This window comes from Mirounga angustirostris, unplaced genomic scaffold (genome assembly GCF_029215605.1).
Source record: "Mirounga angustirostris isolate CCGP_5_RB_7025 unplaced genomic scaffold, mMirAng1.0.hap1 SCAF_2, whole genome shotgun sequence".
Lineage (NCBI taxonomy): Eukaryota > Metazoa > Chordata > Mammalia > Carnivora > Phocidae > Mirounga > Mirounga angustirostris.
In genome coordinates, this window is record NW_026991710.1 from 117,026,015 (window position 1) to 117,050,068 (window position 24,054).

At 44.1% G+C, this 24,054-nt stretch overlaps 1 protein-coding gene across 2 annotated transcripts; it reads left to right on the forward strand.

The window, feature by feature from the left end:
• The first annotated feature begins 20 nt into the window (after positions 1-20).
• MGST2 (microsomal glutathione S-transferase 2) lies at positions 21-23,936 on the forward strand. 2 transcript variants are annotated; one of them, XM_045880416.2, is made up of 5 exons: positions 21-231; positions 4,933-5,032; positions 18,661-18,731; positions 21,632-21,713; positions 22,166-23,936. In XM_045880416.2, exons 1-5 carry the CDS (start codon positions 174-176, stop codon positions 22,293-22,295), a joined length of 441 nt encoding a protein of 146 aa, XP_045736372.1. In that variant the 5' UTR covers positions 21-173; the 3' UTR covers positions 22,296-23,936. The 2 variants fall into 2 exon arrangements, with proteins under 2 accessions (XP_045736372.1, XP_045736373.1); XM_045880417.3 differs by lacking the exons at positions 21-231; positions 4,933-5,032 and adding an exon at positions 13,662-13,781 and having other exon boundaries at positions 22,166-22,384.
• Positions 23,937-24,054: the final 118 nt, after the last annotated feature.

Consider the following 24,054-nt stretch of genomic DNA (forward strand, 5'->3'; position numbering starts at 1 on the left):
TGTTCCAGAGCAAAGGTCACCCCGCCGTTTGCATCGGCCTTTTTTTTTTTTCCCCTCTCCTCCGGCTTTGTTTACCTTATAAGGAAGGTCAACATTACAAAGTCGAGAGTGCCTGTTATCATCCCCTGGATTTCGACAAATAGTTCCCTGAACCAGAACGTTCCATGTGAAAGATGGCTGGGCATTCAATCTTGCTGGCTGCTGTCTCAGTCCTGTCGGCCTGTCAACAAAGTAAGAGTCTCAGGCAGTGTGTGTGTGTGTGTGTGTGTGTGTGGCAGGGGGAGGGAGGTCTGGTTTTGAGGTTCATACTTATTTCCTGGTGGCATAGTCTACTCTGGGTTGGGTCATCCACGCCTCTTTCCCTGGAGACAGAGATTTGGAACATTCCAGGGAATAGTTCTCGAAAAGGGGCCGAGGTAGGCTCTCTGAGCCCAGCGATTCTGCCACGTTTGTGGTTACAACCCACAGCCCAGTTCAGATGGGTGGTAGAAAAGCACCAGCTAACCTGATGGAAGAGGTCTATCCACACTAATTCGGAGTGTTCCAACGGAAACATCTTACCTGCTTTAGACCATGGCTGTGGTTTCTTGAACCCTGATCTTTTATTTTTTTTTTTAAATTTTACTTTTTAAAAGATTTTATTTATTTGACAGAGACACAGCGAGAGAGGGAACACAGGCAGGGGGAGTGGGAGAGGGAGAAGCAGGCTTTCCACGGAGTAGGGAGCCCGATGCGGGGCTCGATCCCAGGACCCTGGGATCATGACCTGAGCCGAGGCAGACGCTTAACGACTAAGCCACCCAGGCGCCCCAACCCTGATCTTTTAATTAATGTTTCTTAAAAATGAACTGCCTACGGTAGGTATGATAATCAGATCAGGTTTAAAGAAATGTGCAGAAATACGAGCTTCAGGTTAGGTGATGAATGGGAAACCTTAAAGCACCTTCCCACTAGGATTATTGGGTATATCAATTGCCTGGTTATGTAAAGAGCATTTGCTCCATGGGGGGGGGGTGTCACATTTGCTCAATTCTTATCATCTTATCTATGATATCAACTTAACATGCTAAATGGGAAAAAGGGTCTGGACACTGGGGAGCAAGACTAGGAACCAACCGTGCATATTTATTTTTCTAAGTGTGCGCCTCCCAGGAAAGGGGTGCAGAGCCAGGGTGCACAGACGGCCACAGCATGAAGGGACCACAGCTTTGGATAAAGTCCCACCCTGCATGCATGTTCAGTGTCTTGCCTAATCAGTGTGTTTTGTGTATTTATGAAAATAGGATACCATGACACACATTTTGTGGTTTGATTCACATTCTAGAGTAGAGCAGGATGTTTATTGCCAACTAAAGCAGCACTTGGGTCTCGGGCACCCCCGTGCTGACCCGCTGATTCACATACACCTCCACGGAAGCATACCATCCCTGTTTCCCCTTCCTGGTGCTGCAGGGAGCACAGGAGTGGGGCCACAGATGCCCCAGAGCCTCTGTCAGCCTCACAGAGAGGCTTCTGTTTGCTGGTGGGTGCAGGGGACAGTGGGAACTGTGGCCAGAGGTCAGGTGGGGGTGGGTGGGAGTGGGTGGAGAGGAGAGGGGACTGGGCCCGTGGTGGTTGGTGGTGTTAGAAAACAAAACTCAACGGATTAAGTTGTAAAGATCTTATTGGCTTTATTCAACGAGTCATGCATCAGGCAGCATCCCATCTAGCAGACAGACAGGCGCTCTGGAGAGCTGTACAGTATGAAAGACTTACAGGCAGAAGGGGGGATTGTTTGTGGCAAAGGGCACCTTTTTAGATAGCATTTATCTATCGGGCCGATTGCCTCACTAGTGCTAACCAGGTAATTCCAGATTGGCTGGTGTAAGATTCCACTTCTGGGAGAGGTTGAAACCGTCATTAAGTGAGGGATTAAGGCTCAGTTCCGTGATATCAGCTTAGTGCAAATAACTCCATTTGGGGCCTGTTGTCTCTTTTTTAACAGCGGTAGACAGGGAACGTTTACTGATTGGGTCGGGGAGAGAGAGAAAGAGAAGACAGAACTGTTGAGTTGACATGAAGGACCAGAATTTGCTGCTTCTGCAAAAGTGTGTTTATGGAGAAGGAACACCATGAACCATGGTAGAAGCAGGTCAGGGTTTGAAGACAGACAGTCTCCTATCTGTCCAGCTCAGCCACTTATCAGCTGGGTGCCCCTGGCCAGGATGTTCTGTCCTTCAATGTCCTCATCAAAGAGGGTTAAGCAGGACGCTGGGTGAGAAATGCCCCCCAGGGTGCCCGGCCTGGGGTTGGTGCTTAGCATGGTCAGTCCCCATCCTCCGCTGCTTCGCACAGAAAGAAGTTTCCGCTGGACTGAGAGGCAGCCACACAGTCAAGAAGCTGAGCTATGGCTGGGGCAGGGGGAGGGGGTGTCTCGATTCACTCACCCCAGCATACATACATCCCTCCGGAGAAAGTGAAGAAAAGAGGAGAGACAGGCATAGCAAAAGGAGAGTATTCCCAAGTAGTTTTTAGGCGACTGGTAGGGAGGGAAATAAAATGGTGCCGTCCAGAAAAGGTAAACCAGCCTTTCCACCCTCCTCATGTGATCCCAGCGGTCGCCACGGTCTCTCTAAGGCCCCAGACCTGGAAGCGCAGAAAGGGCTTCTCCTCCTCTGGGAGACGATGGCCCAACTGAATCCTTCCTCCCGGGGCTGTGGGTGGGCTGGGCGTGGGGGGAGCATTCAAACACCCCTGCCGTTGCCGGGAGCTCGTTCCTCACGGTCGCCGCTGCTGCAGACAGGTGCGGCCAGGTGCGGCCAGGTGTGGCCAGGTGTGGCCAGGTGCGGCCAGGTGCTACGCACAGCCGGGAGGAAGGCGGCACTTTCGAGGCTTTCACATACAGCTTCATTTCGAAGCTCCGGGTTCTTGCACCATTTACCACGTGTAAATCAAGGAGCACACATCTTTCATTGTTTCCATCTTACAGATGGAAGCAAGAAGCCTTACCAAGTGTTTTCTCCGAGGCTGTGGGGCCATGGTGGCAGCAGGGTACAGAACAGCCTCCCTATTTCCCCTCTGCAGACACATCTCCTCTTTGGCTCCAGCGGGGCTCATGACTCGTCGGCGCCCCCAGAATCGTGCTGCCTCGTGAGGATTTAGCCAGGGCTGGAAACAGTGCTCAGTCCCACATTTTCCGGATCTTCACCCTGCTCTGGCTGGCTTCAGGGTGGCACTGCAGTTTGAATGAGAGACTCCAGCTACGCATTTATACACTCTAGATGTTCAGCTACAGCGTTTAAATCCTGAGCAACGGTTTATTTGTAGCAGAGAGGAAGTCAGGGGGTGGGAAGAGGCCTGCTGTGTGAGCCCTTACTGAACCAGGCTCACTATTTACTGACTTGTCAGAGGGGAGATAGTATTGGGTCTCAGGAGGAAATGCATCACGCCTAAGACTGTCACACAAGCTAGGAACGTGGTGCGCTAAAGGAAACTAGTTTGGAAACATGAGCAAGTAGGAAATGGGTATGTAGGTACTAAAATAAGTAAGATCGGAATTGTATTGGAGAGAACTGGTAAGGAACCGAAACCAGAAGAAATAATCTAAAGCGAAATCATAGACCCCAGAGTTAATTATGAGGCAGAAAGAGGGTGATAAAGACAGGAGGTGAGAACATCTGACCAAGGAGGAAGCATGGGTCTGGAAGCCAATGAGCTTTACAGGGCTGGTCATCAGATGTAAGTGACTCTGGCATTGGGCTTGGATGATCTAATGCAACAAATGTGGCCAAGGAAGGAGAACAAAGTCATAATCATTTCATAGTAGGGAAACTGAGTCAGACAGGGAGGCATCATTCCCAAAAGTTTTCTTGTGACCCTCCCTCCTGGCTCTTGTCCTCTCTAGGTAGCCAATGATCTGTTTTATGTCATTATGGATTCATTTGCATTTTTGAGAATTTTATATAAGTGAAACTATACAGTACTATTCTCTTCTGGTCTTGCTTCTGTCATTCAGCATAATATGTTTGAGGTTCATCCATGTTGTTTTATGTGTCAATCGTTCATTCCTTTTTACTGTCAAATAGTATTCTATTATATGGATATACCACATATACCACAATTTGTTTATCCATTAGCTTGTTGACCAACATTTATGTTAGGGTTCTCCAGAGAAGCAAAACCAATACAACACACACACACACACACACACACACAGGCATTTATTTAAAAAAATTGGTTCATAGCTATTTTGGGGGCTGGCAACTCTGAAATTTGCAGGGCAGGCTAGAAGGCTGGAAATTCCAGCAAGAATTGGTGTTGCACTGTGGAGCCTGAAGGTAGTGTGGAGGCAGAATTCCTTTCTCTTTGGGGAACTTCAGGCTTTTCTCTTCAGGCCTTCAACTGATTGGGTGAGGCCCATCCACCGAAGAAGGGTAATCTGCTTTACTCAGAGTTTACTGATATAAATGTTAATCACATCCAAAAAATATTTTCACAGAAACATCTAGACTGGTGTTTGACCAAACGGCTGGGCACCATGGCCTAGCATAGTTGACACAATAAAATTAACAATTGCAGAGTTGTTCCTAATTTTTGGCTATTATGAATAAAGCTGCTGTGAACATTTGTGTACAAGTTTTTGTATGGACATACGATTTAATTTCGAGGAAATAACTAGGAGTGGAATGATTGGCTATATGGTCTATATGTCTAACTAAAAAAATCCATTCCAAATGGTTTTCCAAAGTGATGGTACCATTTTATGTTCCCCCCAGAGTGTATGAGAATTCTGGCTGAGCCTTACCTCTCTTTTTTAATTGATATGATTTGTCTTTTTAATTTTACACATTTTAATAGGTATGTAGTGGTATCTAATTATGATTTAAATTTGTGTTTTTCTAATCAATAGTGATGTGTCACATTTTAATTGTTAATCCCTCTATATACTTGCAGGTTATTTTGCTTTGCATGTAGGAAAGGCAAGATTAAAATACAAAGTCACACCCCCAGCAGTCTCTGGGTCACCAGAGTTTGAAAGGATATTTCGTGCACAGTAAGTAACGCTTCCCCCACCCTTCTGGGGTCTGGGCCTAGCACATATAGAGAATTCTGATCTGGGGAAAGAGGTACAGAGAAGGTATCCCACTGGAACAAACCGCGCTTCACAGCCAAACCCCTTCTCATGATCCTTGAAGCTTGAAGCATCTAGTACATGGAGTCTCTACCCACCTACAGGGTACACTTACAGAAAAGGCTGGGATCTTGAGAAAGACTGCTATACATCTCTAAGCATGGCAGTTTGGTTAAAGAGTCCCTTGAGTATGCTGAGAGTTCAATAGCCTCCAGCTGGATTAGTTATGACATCAATTTTCTATCTTTATTTTTCCTTTCCACATGGAACAGAGGTGGGTCAGTCTTACCCTCTGCCCATGAACCATTTCCTAAAACTCCAAACCTGTAAGAATGAGAAAGCTTTCCATTTCACACAAACTTGTAGTGATTTTCATCATCTTGTCTTTTCAGATGCACACAGAATGTTCCACCATAAACACCATGAATTTGGCTGCTGCAGATGCTAGGGCTCCCTTTAGATTTCATCCCCCAAATAAGTGCTTTTAGAAACATTGCATGTGTCACCATTTATATGTCACTTGGTTCTTTTGTTAATATTTTGGGATTTTTCATCTATGTCATGAGTGACGTGGGCCTATAATTTTCCTTTCTTCTATGATCTTTGTCTCACTTTTATATCAAGATTATACTAGTCTCATGGAATGAGTTAGAGAATTATTTTCTCAGAGAACTTTAATAAGACTGGGAGACTGTGTTCCTTCAAAGTTGTTAGAATTTGCCTGTAAAATGATCTGAACTGACGTTTTCCTTATGGAAAAAATTTTAAACTATGGAATTTGATTTCTTTAATGATTATTGGATTATTCAGATTTTTGTTACATCTTGAATCACTTTGGGCAAGTCGTGATCCTTGAACTGACAGCATTGTTCTCTTGTCCATCTCTTTGCTTCAACAAGAATTGCACAGACTATTCCCCAGGCTTGGAAGTGTGGTATGTTAATAGAAGAGATAATTTTAAGAGGTGCTTAAACATGTTTTTTTCAACAAAATTTTGTTGTGGTAAGAACATGTAACATGAGATATATCCTCTTAAAAAATTTAAATGTATAAAACATTATTGTTCGTAGAGGTACCGTGTTGTACAGCAGATCTCCAGAGCTTGATCTCTTACTTGACTGAAACTTTATGCCCAAGATACGATTTTCAGTAATGTTGAACTACATGATGAGAAACTCATTTCCATTTCAATTGTCTTTGAATCTTTATGATTATGTCAAGAAGAAAGCATTGGTTTGGTGCCAGTCTGTCCCACACTCCAATATTTATTTTTATCAGAGTAATACACATATGTGGTCTGAAAATAAAGTGAGATTACAAGCTTGAAAGCAACAAATAACTCTCCTTACTGCCAATCCAACCCCAGAGACAACCATCGGCACCCTTCTGACTACTACTTTTGGTATTTACTTCCATATTTCTAAACATTATGCTTTCACTGCTATTTATTGATTCACAAATTTTAGACATTATCAATTAGCTTCCTTTTATGGAAGAAAAAATTTCATGTCTCTCTACTTCCTCATTTCCTTACTTCCACCTTCCAGTACAGTTATATCACTTTGTTGAGTTAAACCAATAGCCAATGTTTATATTATTGTAATTAAATAAGTAATGTTCAAAGCTGAGTCAAATAGTATACTATGATTTCATCTCCTTCTTGTGAAATTTTTTGTTTTATCTGGGGTTAATGATTGCCTCTTTGTTTATTTGTTTGCTTAGTTTCATCCTCAAATCTTTAACAGAACTGAAAATCTTCTCTTAATACATTCAAATACATTAATCTAGTAATACCATTTGTTTTTTTTCTTGGATCATTTCTGCTTGAGTCCTCCATCTTTCTGCTCTGGTCTGGAGTATGCTTTTTAAACCTGCTACATGCTGTCATTGTGGGACCTTCTGTCATTATCCTAGGAATTTTCCTCATATCCTCCTGATTTGGATTGCCTGTTTTCCTGGATCTCCTATTTTCCTGTTTATTGGTTTTCTCTCATTTTGGTGGAACATACCCTGCAGAAGTTTCCTGAGAGAGGGTGAATAGTTGGTCAAATTTTGAGACTTTGCTTTTCTAAATATGCCTTTATTCTGCCTCACATTTGATTGATGGCTCAGTTAGGCATGCATTTCTATGTTAAAAATCCTTACCCTTAGAATTTTGAAAATATTCCTTTATTATTTTCCGGTATCCACTGATATTGTCATGATGTTCTGTGCCATTCTAATTCCCAGTTCTTTGTTTGGAAACTGTGGAGGCTTTAGGATCTTCCCCTCATCCCAATGTCCTAAGATATTATGGTGCTGTGCTTGCTTAGAGGCATTTGACTTCACTCTGCTGAACCATAGATAAGGCTTTTTTTTATAGCCTGAAAACTCATGTCTTTCTGTTCTAGAATTTTTTTAAAATGTCTTTTTCCCCGAATTTCCTCTTCTTCATTTTCTCTGTTCCTTTATTCTTTTTATTTATTTATTTAAGATTTTATTTATTTATTTGACAGAGAGAGAGAGAGACACAGCAAGAGAGGGAACACAAGCAGGGGGAGAGGGAGAGGGAGAAGCAGATGTCCCTCTGAGCAGGGAGCCCGATGCGGGGCTCGATCCCAGGACCCTGGGACCATGACCTGAGCCGAAGGCAGATGCTTAATGACTGAGCCACCCAGGTGCCCCTGTTCCTTTATTCTTAAAACCTATATTAGTTTTATGTTGACCTCTGGATGGGTCATCTAGTTTTCTTTTATCTTTGGTTTTTCATCTTCTTGGACTTTTGTTTTTTCTGGGAAATTTCTTGAACTTCTATTTACTAATCTTTAAAAAAAATTCAGATATCAATTTTAATTTCTAAGAATTAATTTTTATTCTTTGTTCTTCAGTTATTGCTGCTGCTATTAAATTATCCCTTTTTTGTTTTATGGATACAGTTTAATCTCTTTTATCTGAAGATTTTAATGATAATATTTTTAAAAAATTTTTTGTATAGTGCTCGCTTCGGCAGCACATATACTAAAAAATTTTTTGTATAATTTCTGTTTTTTCCAAGTTCCTTATTTGTCAATTTTAGCCCCTGTCTTTCATTTTTATTTATTATTTGCCCATTAAAAATCTATTGAGCACCTCTATATGCCTGGCACTGTTCCCGTAGTTTATCAGTGAAAAAATTAGACAAAGATCCTTGCCCTCTTGAAGTTTACCTTATAGTCAAAGAAGACAGAAAGTAAACAGGTAATATTATAAGAAAATACTATATTATGCAAGAGGTGGTAAGTGTTAAGAAAAAGGAGAGCATTGTAAGGGGGCAGAGGGGTGGATTGCTATTTAGGGTGGTCAGTGTGGACCCCACTGAGAAGGTGACACTTGAGCAAAGGCTTGAAGTAGGTAAAAAGTTAGCCATGTGAACATGCAGAGGAAACCTTCTTGAGGCCGAGGGACTAGCCAGTGCAAAGACCCTCAGTGGGAATGTGCCTGGTGGGTTAGCAAGGAAGTCAGTGTGGCTGAGAGAAGGAGCTGACAAAGTGGTAGGAGGTAAAGTCAGAAAGGTAATGGATGGATCATGTAGGGCCTTAAAAGCCGTTGTAAGGACTTTGGCTTTTCTCTGAGTGAAAGAGAAAGTCATTACTAGGTTTTGAGCAGAGGAGTAACACGATCTTATATTTTAAAAGGATCACTTGGTCTGCTTTGCTGAGAACAGTCTACATGGAGGCATTGGTAGAAGCAGGAAATTCGGTTGGGAAGCTAACTTGAACCAGGGAGGTAGCAGTAGAGATGGTGAGAAATGGTCAGATTCTGGATATGTTTTGAGGATAAAGTCAAGAGAATTTCCTGACATAATAAATACGGAGTGTGAGAAGCGTCAAGAACGACCTCAGAGATTTGGCCCAAGCATCCCAAGAGACAACAGAGAGAGACAACAGAAAGAGAGAAGGCAGCAGGAGGAGCAGTTTTGGGAGGACGACTGGGAGGTTCTGTTTGACATGTTGTGTCCGAGATGTGACTTAGGCTACAGCTAAGGAGAGGCTGTAAGCATTGTCATTCACTAAGCTACTTGGATCCTTTCTTGTTGGTCGGAAATAGCCTAGTACATTGTTTACACATCTGAGTAGAGAGATAGCAGGCAGGTGGATATACGAATCTGCATTTCAGAATTCTCCATTCGACAGAGAGAGATCTCAGCAGAGAGATCTGAGCTGGAAATATAAATTCAAGAGTCATTGGCACACAAAGATGATTTAGAACCACAAGACTGGAAGAAATCTCTTTTTTTTGCAAGAACTCTTTAAGGGAGTGGGTGTAGGTAAAGGAGAGAAGAGGAGCAAGGACTGAATCAGCCTTAGAAGTCAAGAAGACAAGGGTCCAGCAAAGAAATCTGAGCAAGGGAGATCTTAGAAGCTTTACTCAAATGTCAATGGTTCTTGATTGGCTATCTGTGCCAATTTAATAAAGAGTATCAGAAAATGAATTGGAAGCTCTGTGGGCATGGGTGGGGCTTACCGAGTGGCAGCTTCACCAAAGGGTGATTGATGAGCAGCAGCTTTTTTTTTGGAGAGCCCCAAATGTCATTATCTGTCGGTTCTCTTTCTGGGACCATTTGGTTTCTCTAGAGAAAACCCTTAAGCCCCCAGTGGGGACAGGCAAGTATAGGGTGAGGGAGGAGGATGTGTATAATAGGTCTCACTTCTAGAAACCTGAAAGTGTGGTGGGTGAAGAAAGGAAGGTTCTTCCACTACACGTATGCAGGTGCGCACACTTTTCAGTACAGAATTTTATCCCTACCCTCCATTATTCCTGGACCCCCCTGTGACTCTCTGGTTCGAGTTCTCTAGACAATAGACCTCCCATCTCCTGGATGGGGAAGTAGGGATGGGGCTCAGAGGTGGAGGGGAACTAAAGCACTCCTTATTATAGTCTGTCAACCAGTTCTTCCCTTTCAGCCTTTGGCCTCAAAGGTACCCGGAGTCCCCAGTTCCCGAGCCTCTTGGGGTTCTGGGATGAGCAGGGTCTTAGTCTTCATTGGTCCTTCCTTCTGTAGGCACTGAGGCTTCATCTGTCTGTACTCTGTCAGCTCAGCTCCTGTTCCCCTGAGTGCTGTCCTTCCTCAGAAATTTGCTAACATCTCTCTTCCACTGCTGTGTCTGCTCCCACTCTCTTTGTTCTCGATGACTTTATATCTATTTTTTTCCTTTACTGGCATTTTAGTGAGCTTTCAGGAGGGAGAAGAAATAAACATGGGTTCACTCTGTCATGTTTAGCATGGAGTCCTCGTGATGTGTTCTCAACACCTCTTGAACATCCATTCTCCATTCAACAGAAGGAGGGTCTCATGCTCTGAGCCTTCAGCAATCAACAGCATCTAATGAGAACTTGGCAAATTTTGTTCTCATGGGATTTATTTTTATACTTTATTTAGAAAGTGATATTCTTTTTCTACTCATAAAATTTCATTCTCCCTAAATTAAGTAAAAAAAATATAGTTGATTTATAGAAAAATAGTGTTATATGGTCACGCTAAAATTTTGACAGTGATATATTAATGTTTGAAGTTTGAGAGACACTGTACTATTTATACAAATCATCACGGGAGGAAATTCCACATCTTCCTACATTGTCTTCTGTCATCTAAGAACTTTCTGTTGGGGAGTGTTGGGCTTCCATCACGCTCAATCCTTGGGCTGCTTCTGGTTCTGTTTATTCTTATACTTTCCACAAATTTGATTTCTTTCAAGTTATTGCTCTCTCCTTTTTTTTTTTTTTAAGATTTATATATTTATTTGAGGGGGGGTGGAAGTGAGGAAGAGAAGAAGCAGGGGGAGAAGAGGAGGGAGGGGGAAAGAATCCCAAGCAGACTCTGCGCTGAGCACAGAGCCCGTCTCTGGGCTCAATCTCACAACCCTGAGATCATGACCTGAGCTGAAACCAAGAGTTGGACACTTAACTGACTGAGCCACCCAGGCACCCCCTCTCTCTTCTCTTCTGTAGCTGGACACCATTTGGAAGTATATCTCTTAAGTTTCTGTTTATAAAAAAAATATACACACCTAATTTCCTTGTTAGAAGTGTTTTGTTTGTTCTGTTTGATTAATCACGGCAGAATGAAGAGGGGTTAAAAAATAATGGCCAATAATTAGGGCAGAGGGAGTGAGGAGTCATACAACACCCTTAAGAGCATAGTAATAATTGTCCTGGGTTCTCTCGGAAGGGTGAGTGGGGATGGCCTATTCACTTCCCTGAATTTCTTCTTAGATGTTCCATAGCACTAGACCAAATCTTTGCTTAGACTATAAGGTTTAGGTAAGTCAGGCCAAATCAGATTGAATTCATTGCTAGTGAAGCCATTTTGATTTTATCTGAGGTAGTTAGGGCAGGATCCCCTGGAATAACCAGGTCATTCCAAAGCCTACTTGGCTATTCTTGTCTTCAAGGGTAGGCTCTCTTGAGCTCTGCAAATCCCTGAGAGGAAATGCACTTTCTTTTCTGGCTCTCCTGAACCAAAGCATTGAGTCCTTCAGCCTCTCTTGAGGGTCTTACGATCGTGGCTAGACCAGAAATGCTGTCTTTTCCCCTACTCTTTTTTCCTCCAGCTTTGTCCTAAGTATGGCCAAGAAGCCTGGTGTTAGGACTAATCCTATCTCTAAGTGGAAACTGACATCTCCTAACAATCACTTTGAGGTCCCTCTGACCACCACGGAAGTAACCTATTTCCTGTCTCGAGCTCACCTCAGGTTGGATATTCATTTGCCAAGCAGAGGTGATTATTATGGGGCCCAGTTTACCCATATTACCAGCCCAGGGCCTCTTCCCCATTCAGTTCCTCTTCCCTTCCTATAGAGAGGGCCTTAGAGAGGACTTTCTCTAGAGTTTTGTAGTCTTTTGCCAGAATCCATTTTTAAACTTGTGAACAAAGCAACTATAGTTTCAACAAGGGCCATTCCTTCATGTTATTGCTAAGCTTAGGAAATTTTATCTAGTCTAATTTGAGTACCTTGATCCCTTTAGATTGAAGGCTTTTATAAATCTAAAAAGTAGATCCAAGTAATACCTTGATCTTGTTGCAATTTAAGTACATTCCCTCTGATTCTATTCTCACCATAAGAGAAGAATAGCCGCTAATGACCCCACTCTTTTTCATACAGTTGGGGACCATTATTATCTTTCATCTCTGTATTTTGAGGCTAGGTAGTAATAATTCTTCAGTTTTTTTCCCCCAACCATTAAAATTTTTTGGTTGTTCTCTTTAGACTAAGATTTTTCGTATTATTTCTAAACCTGAAGCCTAGAGTATATGTAGTGTCCCAACAATGGTTTCATTAGTGCTGGGTAAGATAGAAGAATTTCCTCTCGCTTGGTTCCTTGAATGCACCCCTATTTGCTTAATATTGAATTATTCAGTTCCTGTTCCAGAATTAGGCTGTCACAAGTAAACCCAATCATCGTGAATCTGGGCATTCTTTAGAAATATTACCCTCTTCTTACGCTGCTATAGCTGTAAATTTTTTGTTTTTGCTGTTTCACTTACTTTTTATAGTTACTTTGAATTCAGATCCTGAAATTTAGAGATTAAAACTAGTGGATCTAATGTATGTCTAGAGACTATGGAGAAAGGAAAATTCACAAAGAAAAATTTTCAGGTATTGTGCAACACTGGGATTATAAGTAATGTGGATCACCTATTTTTGTAATAAGTACAAATAAGTTTGGGGCGCCTGGGTGGCTCAGTTGGTTAAGCGACTGCCTTCGGCTCAGGTCGTGATCCTGGAGTCCCGGGATCGAGTCCCACATCGGGCTCCCTGCTCGCGGGGGGTCTGCTTCTCCCTCTGACCCTCTTCCCTCTCGTGCTCGCTGTCTCTCATCCTCTCTCTCTCAAATAAATAAATAAAAATCTTTAAAAAAAAAATAAGTACAAATAAGTTAAAGAGAGACAGTAACCATATCCCCATTTTTCTTATAAGAATACCCATCTTAGATATGATATTAGCTGAAAGCCTAAGGTATACTTATCCACTGAGTTAGAAAGGGCTGGGGGGGGCGCCTGGGTGGCTCAGTTGGTTAAGCGACTGCCTTCGGCTCAGGTCATGATCCTGGAGTCCCGGGATCGAGTCCCGCATCGGGCTCCCTGCTCAACGGGGGGTCTGCTTCTCCCTCTGACCCTCCTCCCTCTCGTGCTCTCTGTCTCTCATTCTCTCTCTCATAAATAAATAAATAAATTCTCCACTTTTATCACTCCAAGTAAAAGTTATAAGAGGAGTGGGGCGCCTGGGTGGCTCAGTTGGTTGAGCGACTGCCTTCGGCTCAGGTCATGATCCTGGAGTCCCGGGATTGAGTCCCGCATCGGGCTCCCTGCTCGGCAGGGGGTCTGCTTCTCCCTCCACCCTCTTCCCTCTCGTGCTCTCTGTCTCTCATTCTCTCTCTCTCAAATAAATAAAAATAAAATCTTAAAAAAAGAAAAAAAAAAAAAAAGAAAGGGCTAGGGGTCCCCGAGGTGAGAGAATGACTCTAAACGATGAGCTCTTCAAACTGTAGCAACCTCCTCCACAAACCATCTGTATTAGTCAGCTCAGGCTGCTGGAACAAAATGCCACAGATTGGGTGGCTTAAACAACAGACATTTGTTTTCTCACACTTCTGGAGACTGGAAGATCAAGATCTCGATCTAAGATCAAGGTTCTGGCTGCTTGGATTTCTGGTGAGAGCTCTCTTCTTTTGGCTGGCGGATGGCTGCCTTCTTGCCATCTCCTCCCTCGGTGTGTGCCCTCAAGGACAGAGAAGGGGCTGGGCAGAGTGAGTCTGGGGGTGTCGGAGAGCTCTCTGGTGTCTCTTCTTATAAGGACACCGACCCCATTAGATCAGGGTCCCACCCTTCTGACCCCATTTAACCTTAAGTACTTTCTTACTCCACATACGGCCGCACTGGAGGTTAAGCCTTCAACATATGAATTTTGAGGGACACCAACAGTCAGTCCATGCCACCACCAAACAGCTCTGTCACCCAAGCTGGCTGAGTCTCAGGTGGGGGGGGACGAGGAGCCGCAGGAACGTGGATGAGCTGCGAGCCTCGCTCCCTTATCTGCTCGCTCATCCTGGTGCTTAGCAGCAGCATTCGTGAATGGGGCTTCGATCCTGCCCTCCTGCTGCCTGTGGTAACTGCCCTCTGGTGTCCCCACACAGGGTTGCTCGACAAGGAGCAATTCAGATAGTTAAGAATCTATATAGAAAGATTAGCTCCAGCACCTTTCATCCGTGAACCTTTGCCGAGCATATTAACCTGTTGCTCTGACCCTCAGCCAGTGCAATAATCGAAAAGACTTTCCAGGGTCAAAAGCCGGCAGACTGAGGCTGGGTCATCTGCTAATAGAGCAAGCCGCTCATGGCGGTGGGCAGGCCACTGCTTCCGAATGAGTTACCCGGACAGAAGGAGAAAGAAAAAGGGGCAAACAAAAACTCAAAAGAAGAAAACCTCCTAAGACGCTTCCTTTAAGTGGCCTTGTCTGTTTTTATTTCTTGAACGTGTTCTATTATTAGAAAGGTACTCTAGCTAATCAGGTTTTTCCCTTCGGTAGCTGGTTCACATTTTCTATGAACGAGAGTGTCATACACAGTCTCCTGTTGTGCCTTTATTAGAAATCTACCAAATAGCAGAGCTTTTTTTTTTTTTAAAGACTTTATTTATTTATTTGACAGAGAGAGAGACAGGAGAGAGGGAACACAAGCAGGGGGAGTGGGAGAGGGAGAAGTAGGCTTCCCGAGGAGCAGGGAGCCCGATGCGGGGCTCGATCCCAGGACCCTGGGATCATGACCTGAGCCGAAGGCAGACGCTTAACCATCTGAGCCACCCAGGCGCCCCATAGCAGAGCTATTCAGAAGAGTTTAAGGTCAGAATTCTCCCAAGTGATGTGTCCATGCTGAGGGTGCACTAAGTAATCTGCTATGAGGGTGAGGAAATTTGGGAGCTTCTATTTATATTTGCTCTTAAAATCTCATTCTTTAATTTCTATTTTGTGTGTGTTTTATCATGTAGATGATATTCTTTTCCAGTTGATTCTATCAGCTGTGCTAACTGATCAACCCCATATTCCCAGTGGCTTAACACAATGGAAGTTTATATCCTGGTCACGTAGGGTCCCATATGGGGGTTCCTGGTGGAGTGGCCTTCCACATGGCCCCTTAGAGGCCAATGCTCCATCCATCTAAGGGGTCTGTCCCCATCCATGTCCTCAGAGCTCTCTCTGCTCAACCAGTATGTGGGGGAAGGGAGCTTGGCACACCCGCTTCTTAACCATTTGGCTCAGGAGTGACATATTTTACTTTCTCTTTCCATTGGCAGGAAATGGCCCCGCCCAAATCCAGGACGGCCCAGAATCTAATCCCTGGCTGAGCCCCTACTCCACAGCACAAACTTTTGAGGCCAGCTAGCTACCTGTGCTACATATAGGAGGACATGTGTTTGTTTGTTTTTAATGGGGTTATGCAACCATGAGAACTACACAATCAACAAAATTTGGAGACCAGTGTTTTTAGGAACTGCCCAGTTTGGCTATCAGGCCACAGTTTGATTCTTTTCTCCAAAATGAGGTGAACTGAGCAACACAGTTCATGCTGAGCCAGGGTCAAACGGTACTTAGTTCGGGACTGCCCTCACTACTGCCGGCCCTTGGGTCCAAGTGAGACTCGGCAGTGGCCATGAGTCTGGGGCCCCACAGCCAGGCTCCCTTGGGGTTGGGGATGAAGCCTGAGGGATTTCAGCAGCTTTAATGAGTCCATCTCCATAGGCTCCTTCAGGTCATCCTTTCTGGTGACCAGCTCTTTCTGGTTTGCCTAAGGCTTTCCTACTCAAAGTTCTGCGTCCCAGGAAACCCTAGGACAGACCGAGATAATGTATCTGGGACCGTCCTGGTTATAAAATTCAAAGTCCCATGTTCAGTCTAGGGCAAACTAGGAGGATTGGTCACCCTACTGTCTTTCTAACAGACTCTTCCTGTTATTGTCCCTGGGTAGACTTTGAGGCATATGGTGACATCTGCCTATAACAAAGGAAAAGCTTCTCCCCTAATCATTTTATGGGAAACTTAAATATCAAAAGAGCACAGGATTATTGAGCACAGAGGGCTCTAACCAAGGAAGAGTAGACAGACACGTTTCCCGCAGTGTGGGCATGCAGGAAAGGGGACAGTCCATCAGTGGCCATAATCAGCTACCCCCTCTCTTCCATGTGAAGGGAAATGGGCACAGCCGCTTCCAATTGGAAGACTGTTTCCTGTTGCATTTGGAGACTTTTCCTGAGGATCACCTGTCGTAGGGGAACAGAAGATATCTGCTTTCGTGTCCACAAGAGACCAGAAATGATTTTCATTTTAGTTTTCTTGTCAATGTAACTGTAATTAGTCACCAATAAGATTGTTAAGAACACATTTTCCGAGTTTGGTCCCCTTGAGTTAAACAATGTTTGTGGATGACTCGCTGTGAACAAGCTGTCTTGGGACACATCCAGGCGTGAACCACCTAACTGTGGTGGCAGAAAGACATGGTCGCATGCTGGGGGGGCTGGAGGTGGGGACGGGAAGAGGACCTACTGAACAGGCAGAATGGGATGCAAGGTATGTCAAGACCAAGCAATACCTGGTATTCTCAGCAGGCAACTATAGAGAAGACCATCTGCAAATAGCCAGGCCCCAGGGCTGGCCGTAGGAGATTATTTTCAATCTCTGAGAGGTGATATTAAGACATGGACAGAGCCCCCTTTCAGAGGGACTAGGGCTTAAGGCAGGTGAGCAAAAGTGGGGCCAGGAGCAAAGGATAATGAGCACCACTAAGAGCTGAGGCCAGGGTGGGACCAACAGTGACTAACTGCCTACAGGGGACAGAGGGACAGCAGAACTGCCCAAATGCTCCAGGCTCCGCCCACCCACAGGGAGCACAAATGCAGTTACAGACACACCCTTGCCTGAATCTCAATGGCTTCTAAGCACCCCTGCTGACCCAGGACCTCAGCAGCCCCTCCCTCTGTCTTCTGGGTCACTTCCCGGAGCCCCAGGGGAGGTGCACAGGGACACAGCCCCTGCTGGCAAGCACTTGAAGGGAGGAATCCTGCCACTGTCCTGCTAGAGTCTTCCCCCAAATCCTGTGGATGCAAGCCCCATTAGCTTTCAGAGCTAGGGGTTTTGGGGGCCCAGCCTTCAAGCGGAAGTCTTAAAAGTCTTGCCTCCACTGTAGGAGTCAGTTGGCTTTTGGGTTTCTTTCAGAGGGGATTGCTCTGTGTGTGGTTATACAATCAGCATATCTGTGGGAGGAAGGAAATTCAGGAGCCACCTGTGTTGCCCTCTTGGTGGCAAAAGCAAAATAAAACAACTTTTTTTTTTTTTTTAAGTTAAGAAAAGAAAACCAGTCATGGTGACCTCAGCTAGAAGATACAGGTCTTCAAGAACCGGTATCAACTATTTCTGGGGCAGTTGCCTTATAGCCTTAAGTACACAAGCTTTAAGGAAGGATGTGGAATCATTTCTAATTCTCTACACTATGCCCCTGTCACCAGGATCAACTCAAGACATTACAGATGACAGTAGAGTTCTTTCCGGTTGTGATACCGTCAGCAAGGAGCTCAGCCAACCCAACCAAGATCACTTGGGGGCGTAGCACGGCAAGGATGAATATAATTCATCTTTTTTTCCTCTTTGCTAGGTGCAGATGAATTACCGTTTCCAGAGAACGGTTCCTTTTTGCTTAAAATAGTGTCAAAATTTCCGTCCAAGTCTTCTATGAATAGAGGCAATTTGACTTGATGTTAGGACAGAGCTTTGGAATCTGGTGGTGACCCAGTACCTTGGATTCTCTGCAAGGCATCGGTCAGCTTGTGTTCTCAGGACTTAGTTTTTTTCTCCATAAAATGGGAATGAAAAATACTCATTTACGTCAGGAGATTTTAGGGGAATTATTTAAAACTAATTTTTAACTGCTGAATAACTCAAGAGGAAGGCAGTGAGTGTGTAGGAATTTTGGGGAAGAGATCCGATTAATATAAATTGTGTTATTTTCTGGGTTCTTTAGAGAAGATGTGGAGTGAATTTTAGGCTTGGAATAAGGGCCATCTCAAGGTCTGTCTTTTGGAAAAGAGCTAGAATTCATTCCTAATACCGGCGGCTTACATGTAGGAAAGTGCTTCCTGGCCCTGATCTGAGATTTAAACAATGTTTGAGTCTTACTTGGAAGAATCATTTGACACGAAAAGACATCTAAGTTTTTATGTAATTCTTATAATATTTTTATAAGAAGAGATTAGACATTTACTTCCAGATGAAAGCATAATGTTTTCGTGTTTAGTTTTCTCATAAAATAATCCATGTCTGAGGCGCCTGGGTGGCTCAGTTGTTAAGTGTCTGCCTTTGGCTCAGGTCATGGTCCCAGGGTCCTGGGATCGAGCCCTGCGTCGGGCTCCCTGCTCAGTGGGAAGCCTGCTTCTGCCTCTCCTCCACGCTCGTGCTCTCTCGGTTGTTATCTCTGTTTCTCTCTCAAATGAATAAGTAAAATCTTAAAAAAAAAAAAATAACCCATGTCTTTATTTTTTCCTGCAGACAAAACTGTGTGGAGTTTTACCCCATCTTTCTGATTACATTGTGGATGGCTGGATGGTATTTCAATCAAGGTAATTTTCAAAATACGATCACCTCTGTTCTAATGATGACTGTGGTTCTTTGAACCATTAAGGAACAGATGTGCAACCATACATCTACTGATCCCGGAAATTGTTTTAAACAAAATAATCCATGTCTCTGTGCATCAAAGAGCACTGTTCCGCAGATAAGCTAACTTTGACTTCATTTCAATTTAATTCAGTTAAAAAAAAAACAAACTTGGAACAAACTGTATGCTGGGCATTCCCGGATGAAAATGACATGAGCTCTGTCTTCAACTCTGGTTCCTTAATTCTAGTTTCTCTGCAACAGTTCACCCTAATGATCATAGCTGTTATTTATTGAGCACTCACTATGTGCCAGGTACTGTTTTAAATTTTCAAACCTATCCAATGTACAGGATATATAGGATTAAAAGCCTTCCTATGAAGTAGGTTCTATAATTGATGCCTACTTTACAGATGAGGAAACTAAATCACAGGTTAAGTAATTTGACCAACTTAACATTGATCAGTGTAGGAGAAAACTGGCTTTCAGGTACAGGCAGGGTCTACAGGTGTTTCCCCAATAACCCAGGTACCTTTTCTTGAGTTCCCCAAAATGCCCCTGCGTGTAGCAGCTCTGCAAACATCTGGGAACATCCTCGGTGAGCTGAAGGCTTAACCCAACTTGGCCTGTCTCTTTAACACCGGGGGTCAGAGGAGCACCAGATACCTTAGTTGGAGAAATTCAATCTCTTTTGCTTTCTGATAACTTTCATCACCTCATTTGGGTCTGACACTTGATGGCTGAGATTGCAGTAAACCCCAATCCAGCTGCTTTCAAAGGCAACCCCATCACTGTCCTCTTGTAATTTTTACTGTCAACTGAGGAATTTCAGATAAAATGTCCTTCAGAGAGAGACTTCTTAACTCTATTCCAACTCACATTTTTGTCCCCTGAGGGCATGAATGAAGGGGGTTGTTCCTTGTCAGGTAAGACGGCATTAACAACTAATAAGAAGAGTGCCTTTGATAATGGGACTCAGTCTCTGCTGTTTGACCCTTTGGATATTTCACTGTAATGGGCTGAATGAGGCCCACTGTCAGAAAAGGATTTTCTGTCATAATTTTCGTTCTTTCTCATGAAAAGTTACGTTGCCTATTAATTGTCCTGAATAATTCTCATTGGCTTCGCGGGAGTTAAGTCATTAAAGGTGGGGGGGGGGCCTTCAAAACTGCAGCCTGTTTCAGGATCTCTCCACCTCCTCCCTCACAGGCAGGTGCCCACCCCTCACCTCATCTCTTCACTTGGCCCCCTCCTTCTCACCTGCAGGCCCCACACAAGCGTCCTCCCCTCAGGAGGCCTTCCCTGACCCCTTTCTAAGGGCGGCCGCCTCCATCCCTGCTGTTCCATCCATCCTGCTTCATTTCCTTCACTGCACTTTCAATTCTGTGATGTTCTTCTAATTTTTCTCCGTGTTGTCTGTCTTTGCTGATAAACTCCGTAAAGGTAGGGAACTTGTATCTATTTCACTGTTAACCCCAATCCTTAGAATGATACCCGGTATAGAGTAGAAACTAAAAAAAAGGTTTGTGATCTAATAAAACAAGGAATTTAATTTTATCCAGGATATCAGAGCCCCACAGATAGACTTCAAGTGTGTACCAGAGGGCTCTTGAAATTTGCATCCATTGGGTGCTGAGGAAGAGAGAGGTCCCTGATGGTAAGGGAAGATACTGATATTTTCTGTTGGACAAGATGGCAGAGGATCATGCCACACTTTACATTTCTTTTAGGTAAAATTTATGTTCTGTGTAGTGAAAGGCACAGGTCATACATGTACCATTCAATGATTTTAACAAGTGTATGCCCATCAAGAAGGAGAACATGACTACCACTCAAAGTTTTTTTTTTTAAAGACTGTATTTATTTATTTACTTATTTGAGAGAGAGCGAGCAGGGGGAGGAGCAGGGGGAGAGGGACAAGCATGTGGGTGGGGCTTGATTTAACAACCCTGAGATTACAACCTGAGCTGAAACCAAGAGTTGGACACTTAACTGACTGAGCCACCCAGGCGCCCCCAGAAAGTTTTCTTATGCCCCCCTTCGTATGCCCCTCCTCATTAGGCACTTTCAGAGGCAAACACTAGTCCAGTCTTTTTCATCATAGTTTAGTTTTGTCCATTCTAGAACTTTCCATAATTGGAATCTTACAGTATGTACTCTTGTGCAATGCTTCATTCACTCAGCAAAATGTTGAGACTCGCTATGTTGTTGCAAGTATCCGTGTCTTTTCATTGTTGAGTGGTATCCTGTAGTATGATTATCTCAGTTTGATTATCCATTCTCCTATTGATAGGTGTCTGGGCTCTTTCCCGTTTTTTACTATTGTGAATGAAGCTGCAATGAACATTCTGTACGAGTCTTTTTATGGACATGTGCTTTCATTTCTTTTGGGTAAATATATAGGAATGGAATTGCTGGGTCAAAGCTTCATAAGAAACTACCAGAACTTTTCCCAAACTGGCTGTACTATTTTGCACTCCCACCAATAATGTATGAGGATCCCAATACCGCCAACATTTTGTGTTGTTGGTCTGTTTAAATTTTAGCCGTTCCAGTGGGTATGCAGTGGTGTCCTCTCACTGAGGTTTTAAGATGCAGTTTGCTGATACTGAATGATGTTGAATAATATTGAAAAGAACTCTCATGTGCTTATTGGTACATTTGCTTATCTTCTTGCATGAATTGTCTATTCGAATATTTTGCCCATTAAAAAAATTAAGTTGTTTTCCTTTCACAATTGAATTGTCAGAGTTGTTTGTGTATTCTGGACACACACACGTTTTGTGAGCATTTTCTCAGGTGTCATCCCACATTTTGAGAGACCGCCATCAGATTCTGTATCTTCTCTATTTTCTCTCTGTAGTTTTTGCTACTTGTCTGGGTGTGGTCTACATTTATGCCCGTCACCAGTATTTCTGGGGCTATTCAGAAGCAGCTAAAAAAAGGTAAGGAGAACCTACGAATTGGGTGTTTAGGCAAAGAGTAGCAAGATGGAGTCTGAATTAGCTGTGCGTTCCTGAGGGTATTGGCAGCCCCGATGGTCGTGGTTCTTCCCAGGCTGTGAGCAACTAGGGGTAAGAAGGGAACGTCAAGTACAAACTGTACACTCAGTGTGCACTCATGGCCGCCACACTTGAAATCCTTGCAAGAATTGTGCACAGTCTCCAAAAAGTTGCAAAGGAATTAATCCTGCCCAGTCTTGATCATCCTTTGAGTGTGCAAAGGGGCCAGCCTCTGTGGCTAGGCATCCCCTTGGATTTCTGGGACGAATCAAAATTTTCAAATGGCAAAAGCATGGAAGCTCTGGGCGGTGCCAGCAACGAGCAGCCTGCCTCAGAACGCTTCCCTTCATCACTGCAGCTGGTTATCACCTCTCTGCTTTGTGTCTGTCCTGTAGGATCACCGGTTTCCGACTGAGTCTGGGGACTCTGGCTTTGCTGACGGTCCTAGGCGCCCTGGGGATTGCAAACAGCTTTCTGGATGAATACCTGGACCTCAATGTTGCCAAGAAACTGAGACACTTCTGACGTTACCCCCTCCCTTTGCCCAAATGCTTGCAGAAGCTATTTCCACCCTGAAGGTCATGTGCGGTCAATTGATCAATTCTTTAAAAGAAGTCTTTGTTTTGTTTTTCCTGAAATGGCTTTGTAGGAACATGCCCATTAGAGAACACATTTCCTGTTTAAGAATTAAAGTCCGCCCTGAGGGGAGAGAGCCACATCCTCAGTGGAAGTGCACGGGCTCTGGTTCTGGAAGCGCATGCTGAAGTCACGATTGCTTATGCACCCTGACCGTGTGCTGGGTTTTCTATGGGGCCACCATCGTCCCCTGCCTCTGATGATCGTCCCACTTCTGTCTTGATGGAACGTTCCAGACAGATGCTGATAAGGCAGCCGTGCTCACTTCATTGGTCGTAGGAGAGCAACAGATGGCTGCACATGGGGGACGTCAGGCAAACACGTAGAGTAGCCAGAGAAGAGAGTCATCAACTAATAGCACAAAACAAATCTGGGTACGAAATTTACTTTTTAAAGAAAAAAGGAAGAAGAAAAAAAGGGGGAGCATTCATTTTTAAGGAACCATTCAGAGACTAGTGTGCAGTGGATGTCCTTGCCCCTGGCCAGGGGAAGGAGGGGCACGGTCACAGCTAGAGCTGGGTTCCGCTGTACGTCCTGCGTCCCATGCGGTTTGGGGTCGGCAGCTGTTGTGACCCTGCAGTGCGGTCACGGTGTGGCACAATGCAAATGACCCTCCTTTACTTTCTTCATCTTCTTTTTCTTCTTTTTTTTTTAAGATTATTTATTTGAGAGAATACACAAGTAGGGCAGCAACAGAGGGGAAGGGAGAAGCAGGCTCCCCGCAGAGCAGGGAGCCCGATGTGGGGACTCGATCCCAGGACCCTGGGATCATGACCTGAGCCGAAGGCAGACGCTCAACGACTGAGCCACCCAGGCGTCCCTGCTTTCTTCATCTGTAGGCTGGGAATGAGTTCACCTCACAGTCTTCAGGGATGTTAGGAAAATGGAATTATGAGCACAGATAACACATTTTAACATCCGGAAAAGGGCTCTTTGTCCATTTTTCTAAAGAAATCTGGACAGCCTCGAGTCTGTTATGGGCATCTTCAAGAAGCTGTTGACCGGGTGGGTACAAAGGAAGTTTTAAAGACTATGAATACTAGGAAAAGAAATAAAGGCAATTAAACACCAGCGTTTCCAGAATAGTGGGGAAGAGATGACACCGCCCTGCACCCCACGTAGCAGTACTAAATATTCACGAATACACTGAGAACATAACGGTCTGGGGATAGGGCTATCAGGATCCTACTCAATGGCTGTTTGCCTTCGAGTAAGGCACCTCGACAGTAGGGGCCGGGCAGTGAAGAAGCGAAGACCAGAGCCCGGCAACACGAACCCTCTTCTAGGACGTGCTGGGCCTCCTCCCGCAGCTCTTCGCGGCTCTCGGCCTCCGTTTTCCTTGGGTAAAATGGGCCTTTACTCACTCTAAAATGCTGTGTTTCTATGGCCTTTTGCTTGTTAGTATTCTGATCAGTTACGGTGACTTGTATTGTGACATTTAATTGTTTTACACATTGAAGACAATAAGGAAGAAAGAATGCAAATTTTTGACCCCAAAGAACAATTACTGCATAATCATATCCTTCTGAAGAGGGGAAAAGAACACTCGACTTTTCCCAATCTTGCACTTGAGGATTTATAAACAATTTCTATTTTGCATCTGAATTGGAGCTATTTAAAAAGGTAAACTACAGGGGCGCCTGGGTGG